This window comes from Antechinus flavipes, chromosome 3, assembly GCF_016432865.1.
Source record: "Antechinus flavipes isolate AdamAnt ecotype Samford, QLD, Australia chromosome 3, AdamAnt_v2, whole genome shotgun sequence".
Classification (NCBI taxonomy): Eukaryota; Metazoa; Chordata; class Mammalia; order Dasyuromorphia; family Dasyuridae; genus Antechinus; species Antechinus flavipes.
The window spans coordinates 622897787-622923533 of NC_067400.1; the positions used below are offsets into that span (position 1 = coordinate 622897787).

Consider the following 25747-nt stretch of genomic DNA (forward strand, 5'->3'; position numbering starts at 1 on the left):
ACAACCAAAGTGGACTGAGACAGACCCAGTGAGGGAGCCACAGTCACAGCAAATGACAGAGCAGGGACTTGACCTAAGCGTCCTGACCTCCAGCCTCCTCCCCCATCCCTCTTATTGCCCTCACAGGATCTCTGCCCAAGCCTTCCCTCTCAGCCCTCCCAGGCCTGGTGGTGGAGCCTGGGCAGCATGTGACTCTCCAGTGCAGGCAGCCCCTTCAGTCAGCACTCTGGAGAGCGACATTCACTCTGCTGAAGATGGGCAGCCCTCAACCCCTGCAGAGCCAGAGCCCAGCTGGGACCTCAGCTGTCTTCCCCCTCCTCTCTGTGGGGGCCCAGGATGCTGGCAACTATACCTGTGTCTACTATGAAAGAATGGCTCCATTCCAGGTGTCTGAGCACAGTGAGGTCCTAGAGATCCAGGTGACAGGTGAGGGTATATTCATGTCCTCAAGGCATAAAATAGAGGGATGGGAGGTATGATTGAAAGGCAACCCAGAAAATCTGTGAGGACGTCATTTTCGGGCTCATTTTATCATCATGAAGTAGAGGTTGGGCCAAAACTGACTGGGTGTCAGAATGCAGAGCCCCAAAGAGGAAAAAAGGTCCTGCTCAGTATTGCACCTCTCAGGGGACAAGAATGGAAGGAGAAACCACCTGCCCATTGTTAACTCGATAGCCCCAAGGAACACCTGAGGTTTAGCATCTCTCCCATTCAGGGAAATAGAGCAAGGAATGGTCAGAGTCAATGGAAGCTGGACCTGATGGTCAGGGAGTTCTTCAGAGATTTCTGCACTCTTGCTCCCTTTCCATACTCCCTCATCACAACTATGGGGGTGGGGCTTGAGCATCTCTGCTCTCTCTTTGTGCTTCCAGATCAGCTACCCAAGGCTTCCCTCTCAGCCTCACCTGGACAAGAGGTGGTCTCAGGAACCAATGTGACCCTCCTTTGCTGGGGACCCTCATGGGCTACAAGGTTTTTTCTGTACAAGGAGGGAGTTGAGGAAATCTCACACAGCATGGAAGCCCATGAAAATCGGGGCCAGTTTCTCTTGACTCATGTGACCCCCAAGCACTCTGGCAATTACAGCTGCAGTTATCAGCTGGGCACCAATGGAAATCCCAGGAAACAACGTAGTGATGCCCTGGAGCTTCTAGTAAGAGGTGAGAGCAGGATGATGAGAAAATGACAATAAGCACTCCATTCCTCAGCCCCTACAAAGAAAGGAAAGCATGGCCTTGGTTCTGGGCAAGAGATACAGGGTAAGGTCTACAGAGACTTTGACATTGTCCTCATTTCCAGGCCAATGGAGATCCAGTGTGTGAGCTGAAACATCAGGCATTCTTCCTTATTCCTTTTCACTTACACACACACACACACACACACACACACACACACACATCTTTATTCTGGCTTCTGTTTATCTCACTCTGATTCCAAAGATAAACCTTCATTGAACAAGGTTTGTACCAAACTGTTAAATGCTAATGGGGATGGGAGGCTGTAGAGGGGATAAGAGAAAAACTTGATAACAATTATATAGGAAGGGTAAGCGTTCCTTTGCACAGCTATTTATGAAGGTTCTTCTGTGCCCCCAATCTGTGTTCAGATCCCAGTAATAACTTCATCATCATCATCCTCAGCTGTGTTTCCTTTCTTCTCCTCTGCCTTCTCCTGTTTGCATTCCTCTACCATGGATGCATCCCTATGGGTGAGTTTGGGGAAGAGAGGATGAAACAGAAATAATAAGGACTAGACCTCCATTTCCTCCTTTGAGGTCTTCTCTGACTTATTTTTTCCCATCTTTCTCTCCCAGTGTCTCTGCGGGGATACAGCCTTCAGAGGTAAGGAGACTCAGCTCCTCTTCCCATTGCCCTCTGTTCCTTCTTTTCCATGTAACCTGAACTCTCTGAACTAGAAAGAGATTCTGGTGAGGAGAGGAAGCTGACAGAACCTCCCAGAGTGAATTCCATCTCCTTATTCTATTTCTTCCCTTTCTCCCTACTGTAGCTGTTTTTGTTGTCCTTGCCTTCCTTGCCATACCTGCCTGCCTCATCATCCTGAGGCACCCAGAGAGGAAAGCCCATGTAAGTTGTCTGGTCAGGAAGAGGGCAGGATCCTGGGAGGGGGAGGAATAGTAGAAGGAAATCCTGGTTGGGAAGCTTGGGAATGATATGATCTTCTCTCCACCTCAGATTCACAAGTTGCCAAGGACAGACCAGGGGAACTATTCGTAAGTTAATTCCATCCTGTCTTCTACCTTGAGAAACTTCTTTCAAACTTGACCCTACTTTTAACAACAGGGTCTAGGTTGGAAAAGATCTTTCTTATTTCTTCTCCTCCAGTACAATGCCTCTAAAACAAGAATCTCTTAAATTAATGAGAATATATAAATAACATTTCCATAACTGTACTTCAATATCATTTATTTCCTTCACAATTCTTTGGAGTACATTTCATGTATCTAACAGTATGAGACTGAGAAGGCATCTATAGTTTTCCCAAATGAGTCTTCAAAACTTTCACAACCGAAATAGATTAAGAACTGCTGCTCTGAAGTCGCTCACTGCTCCCTTCCTCTTATATTTCTCCTTCAGGTCCCCATGGCTGAAGGCCCACAGGAAGTGACATACAGTCAGTTGAACATAAGAACCTTGAATAAGAAAAAAAGGGATGCTAAAGAGATACCCACAGAACCCATGATCTATGATACTATATATTTAGACTAAAGGTTTAGGCACTTTTCACAAAAGAATTCTCTCCCTTCTTCTCCTCTTCCAACTTGTCTCCTCTTCCTGGTCCTTATTTCAAGGCTCCTTCCCCCATTGCCATCACTGAGGAGCGATGTCTATACCCCAGTGGATGTTCCTAATAGCTACCATGGCTGAGGAGCCATGGTAGCTATTAGGAACATCCACTGGGGTATAGACTTGGACAGAGTATACCAGTGTAACGGTGGCTGAGGAGGAAGGAAGAGAAGAGAATCTGCAATGCAAAGTTTTAAAAAAATATATTGAAATTATGAAACACCAGCAGAGAGTGAATTTCAGATTTGTTTATGGTTTATAGCCAAATAATAATAATAATAATAATTTTGCCCCCTATAACTATTGCAACCACATTGATTTGGGGTCACGATTTTTTGAGGGGGTGAGACAAGGGAAAAAGAGTATCAGCAGTCCATATATTTCTGGCATAATTCAGAGCTGTGCACATAATATAATATTCCTTTGTTAGAAATGTTTTATGATTTTAAAAATTAATTTAGTGAATATAAAAAATGTTAAACGTTATTATTCATATAATTAGAAGGAAATAACATAATAAATACAATAAAACAAAATGAAAAAAATTCCTTGTTTGATGTTGTCCTTTCAATTTTAATAATTTTTCTTTGATTTTTCAGGAAGTCCAATTAAATATTTAATTGGACAATTTCTATTTAAATTTTTGGCTGCATGTTCAAATCATAGATCTCCTTCCTTTTTCTCTATTTTATGAATGAAAGCTGTCAGAGATGTAAATTTTCCCTAAAGCCCCTCCTTGGCTTCATCCCATAAATTCTGCGATATAGTGCAATTGTCATTCTTTTTGATAAAATTATGAATTGTATTTATGATTTTCTTTGACCCACTCATGCTTTTGGATAAGATTATTAAATTTAGCTGGTCACTTCTCAGTCTTTTGTTTTGTAATTAAGATGAAGCATAATACATTTTACTCCAGACTCTTAGCCTTACTCTGTCTCTCTGCTTCTAATGTGTTTCTTATAAATAATGTGCCATACAATTCTGATATTTGATGCATTCTGCTGTGCATTTTGATTTAATTAGTGAGTTCATTACATTCTTAATCCACAGTATGATCACTGTGTTTTCCACCATCCTATATTATTGCTTTTTTGTCCTTCCCTCTCCTTTCACATCATCATCTATAAACGATTGTTTTTTCTAACTGCTGTCTCCCCTTTTATCACTCCTCTCTTCTCATTCACCCCTCCCCTACTATTTCCCTAGTGGACAAGATAGATTTCTATACCAAAATGACTTTCTAAGTTATATTCCCATTTTGAACCATTTCCATGAGAGAGAAGGTTCAAATTTTTTAAATAAAGTTTTTTTTATTTTCAAAATATATGCAGAGATAATTTGAAAAAATGTACCCTTTCATAGTCTTGTGTTTCAGATTTTCTCCTTCATTCCCCCACTTCCCCCCAAGATGGCAAGCAATCCAATATATGTTAAACTTGTAAAAATATGTGTTAAATCCAACATGTATAAACATATTTATACAATTCTCTTGCTGCACAAAAAAAAAATCAGATCCAAAAAAGAAAATAAATGAGTAAGAAAACAAAACACAAGTGAACAATAACATATACACTGTGAATGTTATTTTGTGATCCACATTCAGTTCCCATAGTCCTCTCTCTGAGCGTAGATGGCTCTCTTCATCGCAAGAGCATTGGAGCAGGCATTAATCATTGTTGAAAAGAGTCACATCCATCAGAATTGATCATCGTATAATATTGATGATGTCATTATACAATGATCTCCTGGTTCTGCTCATTTCATTTACCATCAGTTCATTTAAGTCTCTCTAGGTCTCTCTAAAACTATCCTCCTAACCATTTCTTAGAGAACAAGAATATTCCATAACATTCATATACCATAATTTATTCAGCCATTCTCCCACTGATGGGCACCCACTCTCAAAAATCCTACGAAAAGGGCTGCCGTAAACATTTTTGCACATGTGGGTCCCTTTCCTTCCTTTGAAATCTCTTTGGAACATAGGCCCAATGGAAACACTGCTGGGTCAAAGCTATGCACACTTTGATAACTTTTAGACCGGGTTTCCCACATCCCCTCCGACATTCAGCAGTATCTTCTCCTGTCATCTTAACCAATCTGACATGTGGATAGTGGTATCTCAGACTTGTCTTAATTTGCATTTCTCTGATCAATAGTGATTTAAAGCAACTTCTCCTGTGACTAGAAATAGTTTTTATTTCTTCATCTGAAAATTGTCTGTTCATGTCTTTTGACCATTTATCAATTGGAGAATGGCTTGGATTTTTATAAATCTGAGTCAATTCACTATATATTTTAGAAATGAGGCCTTTATCAGAACCCTTAAATGTAAAAATGATTTCCCAGTGTATTGCTTCCTTTCTAACCTTGTTTGCATTCATTTTGTTTAATATAATCAAAATTATCTATCTGCCGTTCAATTATGAGTTCCAGTTCTTCTTTGGACCCAAATTTGTTCCTTCTCCACAGATCTGAGAGGTAACTATCTTATGTTCTTCTAATTTGCTTATAATATCTCTCTTTATGTCTTTATTTCATTTAGATCTTATCTTGGTATGTGCTGTTAAGTGTGTAGGTGTTGGTTGAACCCTAATTTCTTCCATAGTTTTTTCCAATGTTCCCAGCAGTTTTTGTCAAATAGTGACTTCTTATCGCAAAATCTGAGTTTTGGGGGTTTCTCAAACACTAGATTGGCATAGTCATTCATTATTTTGTCCTGTGATCCTAACATGTTCTACTGATCGACTTTTCTGTTTTTTAGCCAATACCAAATAGTTTTGATGACTGCTTTTTTATAATATATAGTTTTAGGTCTGGCACAGCTTGGCCACCTTCATTGGAATTTTTTTCATTAATTCCCTTAAAATTCTTGACCTTGTTCTTCCAGATGAACTTTGTTACTATTTTTCCTAGGTCTATAAAATAATTTCTTAGGATTTTGATTAGTATGGCACTAAATAAGTAGGTAATTTAAGGAGTATTGTCATGTTTATTGTATTCACTTAGCCTACCCATGAGCACTTGATATTTTCCCAGCTGATTAGATCTGACTTTATTTGTGTGGAAAGTGTTTTGTAGGTGTGTTTATATAGTTCCTGACTTTCTCGTGGCAGATGGATTCCCAAATAGTTTATATTATTGATCGGTATTTTGAAAGAATTTCTTTTTGTATTTCTTGCAACTGGATTTTGTTGGTAATATATAAAAATTATCATACTGCAACTTGGCTAAAGTTGTGAATTGTTTCTAGTAGTTTTTTAGTTGATTCTCTAGGGTTCTCTAAGGATACTATCATATCACCTGCAAAGAGTGAAAATTTGGTCCCTCATGGCCTACTCAAATTCCTTTAATCTCCTTATCTTCTCTTATTGTCAATGCTAAGATTTTTTAATTTATTTTTATTTTTTGCTAAGACAATTGGGGTTAAGTGACTTGCCCTGGGTCACACAGCTAGGAAGTGTTAAGTGTCTGAGACCAGATTGAACTCAGATTGTCCCGACTTCAGGGCTAGTGCTCAAAACCAAGATTTCTAATATGATATTGAATAGTAATGGTGATATTAGGAAGTCCTGTTTCACTTATAATCTTCTTGGGAATGGTTTTAGTTTGTCCCTATTATATATGATGCTTGCTGGTGGTTTTAAATTGATGCTACTGATCATTTTAAGGTAAAGTGCATTTATTCTTATACTTTCCAGTGTTTTTAAGGAATGGGTGTTGGATTTCATCAGATACTTTTTCTGCATCTATTGAGATAATCAAATGATTTTTCTTAGTTTGGTTATTGATGTAGTTGATTATGCTGATAGTTTTCCTAATATTGAACCAGTCCTGCATTTTTAGTATAAATTCTACTTGGTCATGGTGTATTAACCTGGGGATGATTTTCTGTAATCTTGTTGCTAATATTTTATTTAAGATTTTGGCATCAATATTGATTAGGGAAATTGGTCTATGATTTTCTTTCTCTGTTTTCACCCTACCTGGTTTAGTTATCAGCACCCTATCTGTGTCATAAAAGGAATCTGGTAGGACTCTAAGAAGATTCAAATCTTGCTATTCCTTTCAAATCTCTGAAACAAGTGAGGTCTTAGAGATCTAGATTACAGATATGAGACTCAAGTTTGTGAAGCAGGCCAAGAATGCATTTAAGATACATTGTTCTAGTGTGATTTGACAATTTTGAGATAGAAATTGGGAAAAGACTGAGGGTTTCTAAGAGAGGTTTGAACAAAGGTGGAAATATGGCCCAGCTAAAATCTTGGCTAATGTCTCCCTGCTCTCTGTGAGGGTTCAGGATGCTGGCAACTACAGCTGTTTCCACTATAGAAGAATGACTCTTTACCAGATATCTGAGCCCAATGACATCACCTAGATGACAAGTGAATGTGTCCATGTACTTAAGTCATAAAATAAAAATTTGGATTTCAAGTTTGAAAGTCAGGCTAAGAAGGCAGAGAGCTTACATTATTCTGGGCTGGTCTGACAATGTGAGATAAAAATTGGAACAAGGCTGAGGGTCTTTAAGGAAGATCTGAACAAAGGTAGAAGGATGGCCCAGCTCAAGTACTGCTCCAAGCTCAAGGCACAAAGAAGGATCCTGTTTCTAGGTAGGCCCAAAGAACATCAGAGGTTCAACAACTATGCCTTTTTTGGGATGAAGACTTGGATCAAAAAATGACCAAAGTGACAGAGGAAGTTATGGTGTCTTTCTGACACTTTGCAGCTCTTGCTACCTTTACCCACCCACCCAAATTACGACTGTGAAGCTGAACTTCATCTTTGACTTCTGTTTGGATTTCCATATACATTTCCCAAGCATTCCCTCCCAGCCTGACTTGTCCCAGAACTGATCTCAAGGCCAATGTGACCCTGCTATGATGGGAACCCTCAAGGAATAATTGCTTTGTTCTCTAAAAGGAAGGAGATGAATAAGTTCTCCCGAGCATGGATATCACTCAAGACAGAGAACAGCTATTCCTGATGAAGATGATCCTCAAGGACTTTGGCTGCCACTACCAACTTTGCACCAAGGGAAGTCTCTGGAAAAAAGGCAATGACCCCCTGCAGTAAGAAGCAGAAGCCCACAATACTCACTGGAAGGTGTCAATGCACTCTCTTACTCAGCCAATACAAGGAAAAGAAATTAACGCCTTGGCTCTGGCCAAGAAACATGGGAACAGACACTACTGATATTTTAATCTTTTCCTCAATTCCAGGCCTGTAGAAAAAAAGATTGTGGCTTGGCATGTAAGACATTCCCTCATACTTCCCTGGGACCCATAATGCTATGCTAGTTTCTAGGTTTCTGAATTTAATTTCAAGGGAAAAGCCACCTCTGAGCAGCATTTCCCTTAGTCTTTGGATTGCTGGTGAAGATGGGTATATCTGGGGGAAAATAAGAAAGGAAAATATCGATACAATGTGAGGGTTGTCTAACGATAATGATTTATGAAGATTCTTCTCTCTCAACCACACCAGAATCAGGTCCCAGTAACACCCTCATTATCAGATTCAGCTCCATTTCCTCCCTCCTTTGGCTTCTCTTGATGGCATTCCTCTGCTAAGGATTCATCTCTATAGGTTAAACAGCCTTAAACCTTTATGTCATAAGGAATAAAATTAGGTTGGGACTGGGACTTTCAATTTCTTCTTTGTGATCTTCCCTGACTTGGTTTCTTCCTTCCCTTGTGTAGCACCAGGGTATGGGCAAGGAGAGAACCCTAGGAGATAATCTTTTCCCCATAATCCTGTTTCTTCCTTCCAACATAACCTTGGAACCTCTACATTGAATCGGAGGCATGGTGATTACATGATGTTCATAAAGCCTCCTAGATGGAACATTTCCCCCCTGTCCTATTGCTTCCTCTCCATGTCAAGGTCTTTGTTGCCTTTGCTCCTTCAGAATACCCACATGCAGCATGAGGGTCCCAAAGAGAAACCACTATGTAAGTCATTGGGACAAGGAAGGCATTGGGAATAAGTTCTCCCGAGCATGGATATCACTCAAGACAGAGTGCCAAAGCCCCTGATCCTCAAATTTCACTTTGATCAGAATATGAAGGGGAATTCCTGTGAGAAGAGACTGGGTCCTGCTTTGCCCCCAATGATTCTGTCTCCCCTTTAGGTTTCCTCCCTGTCCTTCTGACTCAGTCAGCCAAGCGTCTTGGCACAGTTTCCCTCCCTCGCCAGGGTTAACCTTGGAGACTCACCGATGGAGAACAGCAAAGTGAGTGTGGAGTCCATGGTGGGTCTTCAGCTCTGTTCCCACCTCGATTGTGCAGAGGACCAAAGGTTTCAGGACTGGGGGCTGGCCCAGGATGTGGTGGACAGCCCTTCTACCTCAGGCCTCCTAAACCCTGGCCCCACAGTTTCCGCACTTATATGATGAATGGGAGGGGATTGTGGAAGGGATTCCCACTACTGGAAACCTCCCTCTTCCTAAGATACAGAAAGGGCCAAGGAGAGATCAAGGGGAAAAAGTCATGAGTTACCCTTCCTGTCCTCCCCCTGGAAGAAGCTATTTCATTCTTGACCTTAACCTTTCCCAGCAGGTTCTAGGCCCAGAGCTGAACTACTTCTTGATCACTTACAAATATTTTCTTCTAATATCCCAGTGCAGGGGGTCTAAACTGTAAATCCCCCAAATTCATGGAGGGAATCCAGGAGATCGATGACTGGTGATCATTCATATCACTCTACCCAGGATTTTCTCTCATTAGTCCAGATTCTACAGGATCACACTCCAAAGTACTTTGGATGTGGTCAGAGGAGACATGGCAAAGCAGCACTATCAAAGACTAAGCTTGTAACACTTTTGAAATGAAGGTGAGGTTCTCACCAATATTTGGAACTGTCATCTCACCACATTGATCTTACCTCAAGCTTTCCATTCTCTCAAACTACCAGATAGTTAGATGATAAATTGACTCTGATATTTATACTCTGCTATGAGCTGTGTATTTATATACATAGATCTGTTTCTATATAGGGATATATCTTTGTTTGGACCATCTATCATATCTGTATTCCCTCCTTCCACAACTTTTGCCTCACAGTGACCCTCCATTCATTGGAGAATCTGCTCACATACCATCATGAAAATGAAAATATTCCCTAGTAGCGTATATACCTTCTTGACAAACACATATCTACCCACAAATATATATATATACATATATATATATACATATATATATATTTTATAGTAATCCTGTGTATATACATGCTATGTAACCTGAGAGCATGGAGGCTCTTTGGGAATATTTCTGTCTTTGAATCTGCAGGAGGTTACAGAGTCTGCTCAATGTATTGATTGTGCATCAGACAAAACCTGGGACCATCAGATCTACAATCAAATTGTGTTCTCATCTACATTTTCCAACCACAGGGAATGAAAATTGATGAATCTTACTTTTAAATGAACTGAAAGCCTGACTGGGGACAACCCAAAGCCTTCACCAGGTATGCTGAGCCACGCACTGTCAAGGTCAAAGCTGTCTGCATTCCAGACTCTCTTTGGCCATGCTTACTTGTGTCCCAGCCCATTACTCCCCACATTTTCTTTGTGTTCTCTCAAGACCTATGATGTCATTAACTAGCATTTAAATGAGAGTTGAGCCTTAACCTGCAAATTCATCCTGTATAAATGCTTGTACTGGAATATATTGTTGCCCTTGCCAGTGATGTATAAGCTCCATAAGGACTGATCTATTTCTTTTTTCTCTTTGAATTCCCAGAAATTAGCACAGATCAGGTAACATGGCAGAAGCTTGATAAAGGGTCATTGACTTTGAGCTGGGTTCTTTCTAGATAGGATGCCACCTGTCTCATGGGACCCTGTGCCAACAGATTATTGACTGATGATGTGCAAGACAGCCCAGCACAGTCAGCTGTGGTGATTTTCTTCTTTTAAAATATAATAGTTCTCTCTGGGAGAGAGCAGGTTTCTTGGGAGGAAGCCTTAGTTTCAGTTGAAAGTAAGAATCACCCAAAATGCAGCCAGCTGGTAAAAATGCAAACGTTTATTTTCTCCTTCCAAAATAGCCCGGTTCGTTGAGGCCTATCTCTCTGCTTGGTTCTACTTGCTCTTGCAGCTTTGTCCTTTGCTTCTTCTTCTGCTTTCTTCAGCCTCCAGAGCCAGCACCAAGTTGAATCTGTCTTGCCTCTGAGAGATGGCTTCTGGCTCTCAATCTCCCAGAGTGCTTCTCTCCAACCTCAGTCAATGTTCTGAAGTAAAACTCCTCACTCAGAAAGGGCTTCTGGCTGAACTCACTTGACACTCCCCTCTCAATCTAAATTCAACTGAACTCCCAACTGAGTCCACTTCTTATATATCATCTCCCAAAGGTTGACTCCTCCTTCTGGAGGCACACCTAAGCAAGGTGTGAATTCACAAAGTTACAAAGTTTGCTTTGTGAATATCCCATACTTGTGAACTCCAATGAGTAAAGGTGTGAAGACAAGCATTGTATCAATTAGTTCTACTTAGTACCTTCTTTCAGGTTCTGGCCCAAAACATCTCCTTTTAAGATCAGATCAGTGATAAGGAACCATGCTAAATTAGATAATTATTATCTCTATCAACTCTAATGACTTAACAATTTATAAAGATTCCAACAATCAGCTACTGTCCCGATTGACTCAATAAATCCTAATCAACGAGTTATTGAAAGTGTATGGAGAAGGGCTGACCAAAGGGCAAGCAGAGCAGCCAATACCAGTGCTGGCCATTTTAGCAACCTGCAGGAGATGAGGTTTTGAGGCATTTCTATACTTGGAGATTAAGGGCAACAAATGCCTACATCATCTGCATTTTGATTCATGATTTTAATCGATTAGAACCAGGAAAGGCTGAGTTCAAACCTGGCATAGATACTTACTTGTTTTATGAGCCTGTGCAGGGAATTTAACTTTGTCTACATCTGCGATCTCATCTGTAAAATCTGGATAGTGTGATACCTACCTCACGTGTTGTTCTGAGGCTCAAATGAGAAGACATTTGTAAAATATTTGCCAAACTGAAAGTACTTCACAATGACATCCACAGCTGTTCTTACTGTGGGTATGGTGGCTGCTGGTGAGAATGTTCATACTAAGACATCAGCAAATGACAGTCACCCAGACATCATACGAGGAATGGAACATGTGCCCATCTACCACCCAAGTCAGCCTTCCGGACCTGTGGGGTTGGGTGTTGAAGCTGAATCCTGGTGATTTCAGGGTCGGGCTTTTTGTGGCCGATGCTGCTCCTTTCACAGAACAGGGATACGTGTATGAAGACCGCAGATTACCGTCAGTTGTCTTTAATACTAAATATCCATCATATTCCAGAGTTCTTTCTAGATTTCATGGACTTTAAGTCACTCTAATTTATACAGAAATAAGCCCTGGAGGATCATGGTCCCTTTCATCATATAAGTACGGAAACTGTGGGGCCAGGGTTTAGGAAGCCTGAGGTAGAAGGGCTGGCCACCACATCCTGGGCCAGCCCCCAGTCCTGAAACCTTTGGTCCTCTGCACAATCGAGGTGGGAACAGAGCTGAAGACCCACCATGGACTCAACACTCACTTTGCTGCTCTCCATCGGTGAGTCTCCAAGGTTAACGCTGGCGAGGGAGGGACATTGTGCCAAGACACTTGGCTGACTGAGTCAGAAGGACAGGGAGGAAACCTAACGAGGAGACAGAATCATTGGGAGCAAAGCAGGACCCAGTCTCTGCTCCCAGGGATCCCCCTTCATATTCTGATCAAGTGAAATTTGAGGATCAGGGGCTTTGGCAAGGGCTGGGGAAGAAGTGGGCTGGAAGGGAGCCAACCTGGTCTTCTCTTACAGGGCTTTGTCTGCACTGCGAGGTTAGGGCACAGACGGGTGAGTCCTGTCCCCAAAAGCACAATGTTCTCTTTTCACTTTATTTCAAATCAATCCAGAAATCCACTCCCGGGATAAGAGGGAGGAAAACAGGTGACTTTGCAAGGAATGGAAGGGGTGATGAAAGGAGGGACTTCAGGATGTGGAGGAGAAACACTGGCTCCAGAGGCATCCCTAAAAATCAATTTGTTCCTCTTCAGAAATCTTCCCAAGACCCACCCTCTGGGCTCTCCCAAGTCCCGTGGTCCCCAAGGGAGCAGATGTGACCCTGAGGTGCCAGGGCCGACTGGGGAGTGACAGATTCCAGCTCTGGATGGATGGAGAGCTCAGAGAGGAGAGAAATGACTCGTGGTCACAGGCAGACTTTGTGCTCAGGAAAGTAGATGACTGGAGAGATGCCAGAAGCTACACGTGCCGCTCTGGAAAGGGGCCCTTGTGGTCAGAGTACAGTGAACCCCTGGCCCTGATGGTGACAGGTGAGGGGTGCAGGTATCAAACCATACTTTGGCGGAAGGACAGTCGTGGGAGAGGAGCCCCACATCCATCTCTAGAGAGTCAATGGGTAAAAGGAAAACTGTTGATCTTTATTAACTGTTTCCATTCACCAATGATCTCCATATGCTCTGAGACCACCAGCCTCACCCACTCAGAGTTTAAGATTATAAAGTTTAGAAATATTCCCCCTCAATAATTCTGCCAGGAGGAGAGCTCACATGTGATGATTTTTCTTTTAGAGATGGAGAAACTGAGGCCTGGAGAGGAGGTAAGGTGACTTGAGCAGGTCAGCGGGACTTTAGCTCTCAGGGATAGGATTAAGAGCCATGTCTCCTAGCAGCGAATCCAGGGATCTCCCCTCTTCTGCTCAGGGTCCCTTGGTGACTCAGCCATATAAGCCAGGATGCTCCTCCCTCAGACATACACAGCCACATTTGGGAGCAGGGGCACCCAGCTTTTACAGAGGAAACTTTCCCTAGATGAACTTTTCCTTACTTCTTTATGCTCATACCACCAATATCTCACCAGCGCAGTTGTGTCTCCCAATGTTCCCTTCTGGCCTCCCTACATTCCCATCAGCTTGGACAGATGCTTCCCCCAATCCCCATCATGTCCCACCTCTCTGCCTTTGCTCACCCTGTTTTCCCTGCCTGTAATGCCCTTCTCACCTTCACCCATAGCTTTCCTGTACATACTTAAAGCCCAGCTCAGATGCTGGCTGCTCCAGGATGCTGTCCCAGCTGGCATCAAGTGGCAAAGTCCTGGCCCTTCTCAGGAGGAAGTCTTTACCTCTCTCCTGGATCCATGCTAGCTCTGGGCCCTTGTTGGCACTCCAAGCTTCTGTCCACTTGGTCTGTGATAGAAAATAGTTTGGTGAAGGTAGAAGGAAGAAAGATTTGGTGGCTGTGAAATAACATTCACACACCTGCCCCCCAGATGCTGGTGAGGTGATTATGGGAATGTCCTGCCCTTCTGGAACTCAGTTCCCTCCTTCATGACATGAAGCTCATATTCTAATGGTCTGAATACTCTAATGGGGATGCTTGAGCTCAACCCCTGTCATGCCTGGGACTGTGACCATCTTCAAGTAGCAAGGTGACCCCTTCCCTCAATCTTTGGGGCTCCCCCTTCACGAAATAGTAAGTGACTGATAAATGATGAATGAGCACAGAAAAAACAGAGCTCAGAAGGAGCCCCCATTCTCCTCTAGCAGCTCCTGCTCTGGTTTCCCTGCAGTAGGAACACTGAGTGATAAGACAAGGACCTGCCACAGTGTGGGGAAATTGGGCCTGGGAATCTAGAAATTCTCTCTATCCCAAGTTATAGAGTTATTGGGAAGAGAAGACAGACATTTTCAAACCTTAAAATGCAAAAGAAAGGTCTGAATTTGCCAGCCATGTTGAATTAGAGTCCATACTTGGTCCTGCTGGCCTGGCTGTAGGGTCAGACACGGGCCTCTTGAAGGGAGTAAGAAGGGGAACAGATATGAAAGGGTGACCTGCTCTCTCCCTGTTCCTTGTCCTTCATTGTTCTGTAGATTCACAGCCTTTTGGGGCCCAGAACATCTTTCTCAAAGTGACCAAGGAGCCCATGGACCAAGTACCCCAGGTCTACAGGACTGTGCAAATGGGCCTGATCAAGCACCCTTGCCCCATGCTTTCCCTATTTGGCTCTTTTCATGGAATGATTGGATGGGATTGGGGAGATCAGGCCATTAACTTCCTTCCTTCCTCCTTTCTCAGGAGTCTTCCCCCACCCCGACATTGGAGCTTCACCTGAACCCTTGAAATCTCCAGGGGAAACAGTGACCATCTGGTGCCAAGTGTTTCCACAGTCCCCCACTCAGGACTACAGTTTTGCCCTGCTGGATGCAAAGAGCCTGGAGCCCTTACAGCTACAGTTCTCTGCAGGGTTCAGGGCTGAATTTTCACTTCCATCTGTGGGGACGGAGAACACTGGGAGCTACAGGTGTATTTACTACAAGAAGACATCACCACACAGAGCATCCCATCTTAGCCCAGTCATGGAGCTGACTGTGCTTGGTGACTACTCATGGGAATCCCTAAGTACCCATTCCATCTCTCCATATAGAGGCCCACAAAGCTAGGGAAACAGCTTAAGATCCAGGGAATTCTGAAGGGATGGTTGGAATAGGGCTGTAAGGAACCCCTGGGCCTTCTCAGCTTAGGCTCCAGGTTAATGGGGGTGTTCTCCACTCAGAGAGGACCTAAGGGAGAGAGTGAGACCAGAAACAAGATTTCTGCTGGGCCTCTCAGGGCGTTAGCAGAGGAAGTCTAGAAATGATATCTGACATTGACCTCAGGCACCACTTTCTCCTCAGGACAACTACCCAGACCCACTCTGTGGGCCCAGCCGGGCGTTGTGGTGGCTCCAGGGACCAACATCACTCTCTGGTGCTCAAGGCCCAGGCTGGCTTCATCTGAGGAGGTGACATACACTCTGTGGAAGACGGGAACCCAGCAGCCCTTACAGAACCAGAACACAGCAGATCTTTGGACTGACTTCTCCTTCCTTTCTGTCAGACCTGAGGACACTGGGAGCTACAGATGTATTTACAAGGACAGGACAGCCTCTGGTACACAATCAGAGTTCAGTGAGGCCCTGGAACTGGTGGTGATAGGTGAGGGATGTGGGGACCCCAGAATAATTCTGAGTGTGACCCCTCTGCTCTGCGCCCAGACAAGGGTCTCACAGAGCCAAGGTCAGGGGGCCTACACAGCCTGATCTGTTCTGGGGCCGGTCCTGAGTCAGGGATCTTGTAAGACTGAGATATTTCTGTTGTGATCTGGGATCTTAGGGAAAAGTTGATGGTGATCTCTGAGTTAGGAGGTAGATGAGGCACAGAGACCCAGAGCTGAAAGGGGCCTCAGCTCCAAACTCTCCCATTACCAATGATCACATGAGGCCCTGACGGGAAAGGATTTGTCCAGGGTCACTTAAAAGTGCCAGACAGAGCCCAGAGATAAGCCTTCTCTCTTCTGGACCCTGACTCATTCCTGAGCCTGACTGTGATGGCCTCAATAAGAAGGAGGAGACCATGCTCTCCCTGCCTGTCAGTCATCAGAGGCATGAGATCATAGGCTAGATGAGGTCCCTGCAGTGTGACAGTTGCTTAGATTGCTAGCTGGCTGTGAATAGAATGATAGCAGACATCTTTTATTCATACCTGCTCCTTAACAGAGGAGATAACTGAGTCTCAGATGGACCCGATGAATGAGTCATGGTCACACAGGAACCAAGAGGCAGAACAGGGACTTGACCCAAGCATCCTGACACCGCCCCCCCATTCTTCTCCTCTCAGGATCTCTGCCCAAGCCTTCCCTCTCAGCCCTCCCAGGCCTGGTGGTGGAGCCTGGGCAGCATGTGACTCTCCAGTGCAGGCTGCCCGCTCAGTCAGCACTACAGAGAGTAACATTCACTCTGCTGAAGATGGGCAGCCCTCAGCCCCTGCAGAGCCAGAGGCCAGTTGGAACCTCGGCTGTCTTCCCCCTCCTCTCTGTGAGGGCCCAGGATTCTGGCAACTACACCTGTGTCTACTCTGAAAGAATGGCTCCGTACCAGGTGTCGGAGCCCAGTGATGCCCTAGAGATCTGGGTGACAGGTAAGAATGTCTTCAAGTTCTCCAGGCAGAAAACAGAGGAATGGATGTTAAGATTGAAAGACAGCCCAGAAAATGTGTCCTCTGTTTAACAGTATAAAGGAGAGGTTAGGATAAGGACTGGTTATCCTTTAGGAAGTGGAAAACATACTGGGAAGGATGGACCAGCTCAGGAAGTGCACCAAGCTCAAGGGACAAGAATGGAAGGAGAAATAACCTTATTTTCTTAGACAGCACCAAAGACCCTTTGGAGTTTAGTATCTGCACCTATTAAGGGGAAAAAAAGGGACTCAGGGCAATGAATTGTCATAATCAATGAAATAGTTGGTCAGGAAATTTTTCAGATCTTGGCTCCTCTTATACCCACCCTCAGCACAGCTGTGGAGGGGATCTTGAGCATCTTGGGTCTTTATTTGTGTTTCAGATGCACTGCCCAAGCCTTCCCTCTCAGCCTGGCCTGGTCTAGAGGTAACCTCGGGAACCAATGTGACCCTCCTTTGCTGGGGACCCTCATGGACACCTAGGTTTGCTCTGTACAAGGAGGGAGTTGAGGGAATCCTGCACAGTATGGAAGACCATGAAGACCGGGGCAGGTTCTTCTTGACCCATGTAACCTCCAAGGACTCTGGCAATTACAGCTGCATGTATCAGTTGGGCACCAATGAAAGTCTCTGGAAGCAGTCTAGTGATGCCCTGGAGCTTCTAGTAAGAGGTGAGAGGAACCCAACAAGAAGGTACTGGTAGTTGCCCCATTCCTCATCCCCTACAAGGAACTGAAAGCATTGCCTTGCTTCTGTCAGGAACATAGTGTAAGAATCTATAGAGACTTGCACCCAGTCCTCACTCCCTAGCTAATGGGGACCCAATGGGTGAGCTGCGACATGAAGCATTCCTCCTTATGTCATATTTGACAAATATATCTTTATTCGGGTTTCTGTCTATCTCACTCTTATTCCAAGAGATAAATCCTCCCTCAGCCTGATTTGTACCAAACTGTTTGATGGTGGTGGTGATGGGAAGCTGTAGAAGAAAATGTAGTGACAATTATAGGGGAAATGCGGGCATTGCTTAGCACAGTCATTCATGATGACTCTTGTCTCTCCCCTCACCTAGATTCAGAGCCAAGTAACAACCTCATCATCATCCTCAACTGTGCTTCCTTTCTCTTCCTCCTCCTCCTCTGCCTTCTCTTGCTTGCACTACTGGGTAAGTTTGGGGAAAAGAGGATGAAACAGAGATGGGTAAGGACTAAACCTTCTCCCTCTAAGATCTTCCCTGACCTTGCTTCTTTCCTTTCCCACATGTGTCTCACCAGGACTTTTGGAGGGATACATCCCTAGAAGGTAAGGAAACTCAGCTCCTCCTCCCATTGGGCCCTTTTTCCTCTTTCCATGTAATCCAGACTCTCTGAAGCAGACAAAGATTCTGGTGAGGGGAAAATGCTGGCAGAAAATCCGAGAGTGAACTCTAGCCTCTTATCCCATTTCCTCCCTTCCTTCCTACTGCAGCTGTTTTTGTTGCTCTTGTCTTCCTTGGAATACCTGCAAGACCCATCATGCTGAGGCAACCAGAGAGGAAAGGCCAGGTAAGTTATCTGTTCCGGAAGATGACAGAATCCTGGCCCGGGGGGGAGAGGAATAATAGAAGGGAATCCTGGTCCTGGGAGCTTGGGAATGATGGAATCTATTCTTCACTTCAGATGAAGAAGAGACCAGGGAAACAACAAGGGGATCATTGGTGAGTTAACCCCATGCTGTCTTCTACCCCCAGGAATGCCATTCAATGATTCTAAAATGAGAATATCTTAAATTATTGTGAATATTTGTATAACATTTCAATGACAGTATTTCAATGCCCTTTATTTCCTTCATAATTCGATGAGGTATATTTCATGTATCTAAAAATATGAGAATGAGAAGGCATCTATTGCTTTCAGCAGACTAGTCTTCAAAGATTTCATGATACAGAAATAGATTAAGAACATCTGCTCCTAATTCATCACTGTTCTCTCCCTCTTCTATTTCTCCTTCAGGTTCCCTTGGGCAACAATCACAGGGAGTGATGTATACACAGCTGAACATAAGAGCATTGAATAAGAGGAAAACTGAAACCAAGAAGACACCAACAGAAACCACACTCTAAGCCAAAATAAACTGAAGGTTTAGGCACTTTTCATGAAGGAATTCTCTCCCTTCTTCTCTTCTATTTCTTCTCCTCTCCCTCACCCTTCTTTTATCTGTTCTTTGATGCATCTTTCCCAGAAAGAACAAATCAAGAATCATGAAGACAAAAATCAAAGAACATACAGCTGTTTCTACATTAAGCGATTGGAGGACTTAGATTAAGTTATTTTGTTTGTCTGTTTGTTTTGTTTTTCCTGGGGCAATTGGAGTTAAGTGACTTGCCCAGGGTCACACAGCTAGGACGTGTTAAGTGTCTGAGGCCAGATTTGAACTCAGGTACTCCAGACTTCCAATCTGATGCTCTATCCACTGTGCCATCTAGCTGCCCAGGAATAAAACATTTTGAAAAGCAATGGAGATAGGATTAAAACCAAGGATCACCAAACCCACAAAACTGATTATAATCCCTAAGTGATGCATGGATATTCTGTGAAATAGAGGATTTCCAAATATTCTTGAGGGAAAAAAAAGAGCTGATTAGAAAGTTTGGCTTTCAGATACATTATAAGAAATGTAAAAAAAAAAGTCACCAGGAAAAACAAATCAAGAGGAACTTCACAAGGTTAAACAGTTTATGTTCCTATATGGGAAGATGATACTTATAACTCATAAGAACTTTCGCTTGCATATATAAATATATATACACATATACATATATACCAAAATTATTAATTGAATATGAAGAGATGATATCTAAAGAAATAAAATTAAGGACTGAGAAAGGAATATGGCGGGAGAAAGAAAAACAGTAGAATAAAGGAAATTATCTTAAGTAAATGTGACAAGAAAAAGCTTTTACAGTGAAGGAGAAAAGTGGGAAAGTAAGAAGGAGTGACTGAACTTTATTCTCATTAGAACTGGTTCAAAGAGGGAATAATACACACACTCAATTGGGTACAGAAATCTACCATGTCCACAGGAAAAGGAAGATGGGAATAAGAGAAGAAGGGGAAGAGATGGAAAGGAAGACAGACTGGGGAAGAGTCAGTCAGACACAAAACAATTTTGTGGAGGCATAGGGGGAAAGGAGAAAAAGAATTGAATAAACAGGAGATATAGGTTAGAGAAAAATACTGTTTGCAAATATAATTGTAAAAACATTTCAAAGCAATTTTCTCTAATAAAGGTTTCATATCTCAAATGTATAGAGAACTGCATCAACTTTATAAAAATAAGATTCCTTAATTACTAACTAATCAAAAATATGAACAGCTCAAATGACATAATCAAAGCTAACTAATCATGTGAAAAATTGTTCTATCTCACTATTGAATGGAGAAATGAAAATTAAAACAATTCTGAGGAACTCCCTCTTTTCATCTATTATATTGACTGATAGGACAGAAAAGGAAAAAGACAAGTGGTAGAGGGCATGCAGGGAAAGTGAGATGTTAATGCCTTATTGGTAGAGCTGTGAATTGATTCAACCACTATGTCGAGTGATTTGGAACTTCTTCCAAAGGGCTACAAAGCCATGCATACCATTTGAGCTGGCAATTACACTCCCAGGTCTGTATCTAAAAGAGAAAACAAAAACAAAAGAACTTTTTATATCAGATCTTTTCTGGGAGCAAAGAATTAGAAATTGAGGGGATAGCCATTAACTATGGAATGGCTGAACAAATTCAAGTATGTAATTTTGATGGAATACTATTCTACTATTAGAAAATGGTAAGTGGAATGCTGCCAGAAAAACCCAGAAGGACTTCTATGAACTGATGCAACATGAAATGTACTGTGTACAAAGTAACAGCAATAAGATGAGCAAAAGTAAAGGACAACTATTCTCAACAATAGAGTGATACAAGACAACTCTGAAGGATTTATTTTTTAAACTTGCTATCCATCCGCAGAAAAGACCTGGTGCGCTTGGAATAGAAAATAAAGAAATTATTTTTCCTTACTTTATTTTCTGTGGGGCATTTTCGGTCTGTTTCCTTTTTGAACATGACTATTATGGGAATGATTTACATGACTGCATATGTGTATCTTATACTAAATTACAAGGCTTCTCAGTGTGAGGGGAGTTGTGGTCAAAGGAAAGGAAATAATTTGTAATACAATGTTTTAAAACTAAATGTTTAAAATGTTTCTACGTGTCACTGTGAGGAAATAAAATACAGGATAAGAGAAATGGAGAAAAAATATTCATCCTATTTTGTCCCTTAAAAGAATGAGCTTTAAATTTCATTAATCATTTCTAGGGATTGTTTTTGTTTCCACTTTATGTGTTCCACCTCTGTCTTTTATGTCTTTTCTTTTATGGCTTTTAATATATGTTGATTGTATATTTTTAATCTTTAATGAATACTCATTTAATGAATCCTTTTCTTTCCTTTTTTGTTAAGGTATCTTTAAAGACACATGCCTTTTTGCATACAGACTGCTTTAGCTGTATCTCGTACATTTTGGTATGGCTTTTCATCATCTTCTTTTATAAAATTACTACTTCTCTGATTTGTTCCTTGACTCCTCATAATTTAGGACTTTGTTATTAAGGCTTTATGTGAATCTGGGTCTTTTTCTCACCCTGAACCAATTTATAATTTTTACAGTTACAGTCTATAAAGAATACATTTTACTGCTCCCGAATTTTTGCAAGAATTTTCCACATGTCTAGGGATTTATACAAGGTAATTTTTGCATGATGTGCACATACATTTGAAATTTCCTTTTGAAGTCACCGTATGTATTTTAGCTGTAGCTTCTCCAGCAATGTTTTGGGGTCTATATTTTCTCTTTTGTTTCATTTTTGTTTCCATGTATCCAAAACAGACAGAGCAAGAGACAATGAAATTGCCTGATGTTACTTTGTTACTGACGAGAGATTCTTATCATTAGATCAATAGAATTTAGGAATGTTGGATCTAAGACATTTAGGATAATATATTGATATTGATATGGATTTGTTGTCTATGAACTTCTTTCAGTTTAATGTAGATTATTTAATAATTTTTGTTACAGACATTTCTTATGGATATTTCTTATGGTAAAACAAGAGCTCCTATTTTTTTTTTGATTCACTAACTCATTCATGTTTTTAAAATGTTTTTCTTCTAAGGAATAAATTGTGTGTGGGTGGCTGATTTACTTATCCACACTTTCATTCTTTTTCCCAAAATGAAATTTTAACCTTTTGAAAAATAAATACAAAATTATGTATCTTCTGTTTCATTATCTTAATCTTTTTGAATGCATTCTATATTTTACCAGTTCCCTTTGCTTTATCTTCCACACCTCCCCCAGTACAATGAACAGATGGGAACATCTTGTCCTAATTTTAGAGTTTTGCTTTTTACTTTTCTTTTTTCCTTGCTTTTATAGAATTATTTAATTTCCCCCTCTTTTCCCCTAAGATGAGTAATTAGAGAGTGATCCATTCTTCTACTGTCAACTTCTTTTTTTCATTACATCAAATCTTATTTTCTGGAAATTTTTCTAAAATATGATATACTTTTTTCATCTTCTTTATCATTAATAATATTCCTGACAATGTTCTTAAGACCCCTATAATTGACTTTGCTATTCATAGCAGAACAGTCATTGATGATTACTCAGAAGGACTTATGAAAAATCCTATCCATACCCAGAGAAGGAACTGATGATGTCTGAATACAGATTGAAGCATCTTTCTCTCACTATCTCTCTCTTTGAAAAAAAATTTAAATTTTCTAGAGCCTTTTTTGTTTTGACTAGGGTGGGAGATTTATGTTTTCTTCTACAATTGACTTTTATAGAAATGTTTTGCATAACTTCACATGTGGTTTCTTAATTGTAGGTGGGGATAAGGGAGAGAACCTAGAACTCAAAAAGTTTTAAAACAAATTTTTAAAAACATTGTCTTTTGCACATAATTAGTGAAATATTAAATAAATACATGCAGAAAGTATAATAATATTTCTGTCTCTTACTCTTGGGCATAGGACCACATAATACCAGATTTGGACATTTTTATTCACTTTCTGCCAGTGTTCTGGGATTCATGTGATCATGATGATAGGTGAATTTCATCATTACTACCCATGACTCTTCAACATGCACTGAGGAAGAGGAGCATCAGGTCTCTTCAAGGATCCAGGAAGTAAAATTCTAGAATACATAAAGAGAACTATATGTGAATCTCTGAAATGGGAATATATATATATACATACATATGCATACATATATATACACATATGCATATAAATACATATATATATAAACACACATATCTCTTTCTGGTAACTGGCACAGATATGTGTTCTCTAATCTTAAACCTACTTTACATTGAAGCCTGTATATACATATGAGAGGGTTTTCCAAAGATATATGGGTTGTGGTGATATTTTATACCAAATATTAATACTCTTTCACTTGAACAAATACATTTTTCACAAAGTTAATTAACTTAACCAGAGTGTTTGATACCAACTGATAGTATGGAGACATACTGATGGGAACTCATGAACAGTAGTAGTAGAATTACCTTTTTTCAACTTACACTGCATTAGTTATGCCCCCCAAATTCTCTAGTCATGTTTACATATTTGGAATGTCCTTTCTATGATTTTTCACTTTTAAAAACATCTCCTCCTCTGAGATTCATAATATCCAAGTAATTTTCCAAACAAAACTGGTTATCTTTCTTCACTAATTAGCAAAATGTTCACCTTCCTCAGTAAGTTTAATCCTGATCGCCTTCCTCCATTTTTCAATTATTCCAGTCAAAAAAATGTTAAGGTAAAAAATGAGAAGATACTCATAGCCCACTCCTCTACAAAGGGAACTTCATGAGTTTGATACATTACACATATTTTCAAGCTTCTATAAAAGTATTGAGTGGGTTTGATATTTTTCCTCTTCATTTTTTGCTTTTTCCCTTTAAAGGATCATTAGCTTTATAGGAAGATGCTTTTTGAAGGAGAACTACTACAGAGAATGCAAAATTTCAAAAAGATTAATAAAAATCTATTTTAAAAAATAAAGATCCCAGTGATTTCTCCCAGTATTTCATTGAGTAGTGCTAAATACATCACATTTCTTTTATTATCCTCAAAGGGAATGGTCTTTCATTTTGTAATAGTGAACATGTCATTAAAATTTACTGAACCAGAGTTTCCTCATCTATCACATGAGGAAATTGCAATAGATCACCAGTGTGCTCCCTTTTGGCAGGAGATCTCTGTTCAATGATAGAATGATTTAAATAGATCACCCTGCTGAAGCGTTTCCCACATTTTTCCCACATTCTTCCTATAGGATCACACTTCCCACTGACCAAGGTACTTTGTGTCTGCCCAGATCTAGGCAAGAACAGCAGCATGATGACAGCCTAAGTCTGCAACATGTCTTCCTCAAATGAAGGTCACAATCTCAGCAATGTCTGGTACTATTGTTTCACCACATTGTTTTCACCTCAAGCTTCCCATTCACTAAAACCACCAAGTGGTTAGATGAGAAATTGATTGATATTTTCACCATACTGTAATATGTGTGTATGCATACATGTAGATCTAGATCTATGTAGGATATACCTTTGGGCCATCTGTCATATCTGTAATGCCCTCCTCCTCCCAAACTTTGCTTCACAGGGACCTTCCATTCATTGAAGAATCTGCTTATATACTCTCATGAAGATAAAATCCTTCCCGATAGTGCATGCACTAGTAACTTATTTCTTAAATTTCACACCTACCCAAAGATGTAGATTTACTTTATATTGACCCCACATGTTTTATTCTGCATAAACATATCCCATGTATATGCTGTCTAACCTGGGACAGTGAAACTCTTGGAAAATTTTTTTCTAAAAAAAAATGACAAATCTTGGAGGGGATTTGGGAAAATTGGGACAATAATACATTGTTGGTGGAATTGTGAGTGTATCCAACCATTCTAGAGAGCAATTTGGAACTATGCCCCAAAAGTTATCAAACTGTGCATACTATTTGACCCAAGTGTTACTATTGGGCTTATATCCCAAAGAGATCTTAAAGGAGGGAAAGGGACCCACATGTGCAAAAATATTAGTGGCAGCTCTTTTCATAGTAGCAAGATACTGGAAACTGAGTGGATGCCCATCAGTCGGAGAGTGGCTGAATATGCTATAGAATACTATTGTTCTGTAAGATACAACCACCAGGATGATTTCAGAGAGGTCTGGAAAGAACTCACATGAACTGATGCTGAGTGAAGTGAGCAGAACCAGGAGATGATTGTACACAACAACAAGAACTATATGATGATCAATTTTGATGGACATGGTTCTCTTCAACATTGAGATGATTCAAACCAGTTCCACTTGTGCAGTGAGGAAGAGAGCCATCTACCCCCAGAGAGAGAACCATGGAAACAGAGTATGGAATACAAAACAACATTCTCACTCTCTCTGTTGTTTTTCACTTGTATTTTGTTTTCTTTCTCACTTTTTCTTTTTCTTCCTTCTTCATCGGATTTTTCTTGTGCAACAAGAAAACTGTATGTATACATATATTGGATCTAACATGTATTTCAATGTATTTAACATGTATTGGAATACCTGCCAGCTAGAGGAGGGAATGGGGGGAAGGAGGGGAAATTTTGAAACAAAAGCTTTTGCATGGGTCAATGTTGGAAAAAGTACCCATGCATATATTTTATAAATAAAAAGGTTTAATTACAAAACAAACAAACAAAAAAAAGAATGAATCTTAAATCAATCTTACTTTGTGCCAAAGTAAAGTGTAATAATTTGTTACTACCCAGGGCCTCCAATCAGAATTCTGATTCGAAGATTACCCAGAAAAAAGTT

At 41.0% G+C, this 25747-nt stretch overlaps 1 protein-coding gene across 1 annotated transcript in view; it reads left to right on the top strand.

Moving 5' to 3' along the window:
- LOC127557610 (immunoglobulin superfamily member 1-like) overlaps positions 1–25747 on the top strand; it is a 43908-nt gene that overhangs the window by 1234 nt on the left and 16927 nt on the right. Inside the window, exons 3-8 of the mRNA XM_051990919.1 lie at positions 16499–16798; positions 17220–17507; positions 17909–18001; positions 18111–18138; positions 18304–18380; positions 18495–18532. Of these exons, the coding sequence (XP_051846879.1) occupies positions 16499–16798; positions 17220–17507; positions 17909–18001; positions 18111–18138; positions 18304–18380; positions 18495–18532 (824 nt within the window). The remainder of the gene's footprint in view (positions 1–16498; positions 16799–17219; positions 17508–17908; positions 18002–18110; positions 18139–18303; positions 18381–18494; positions 18533–25747) is intronic.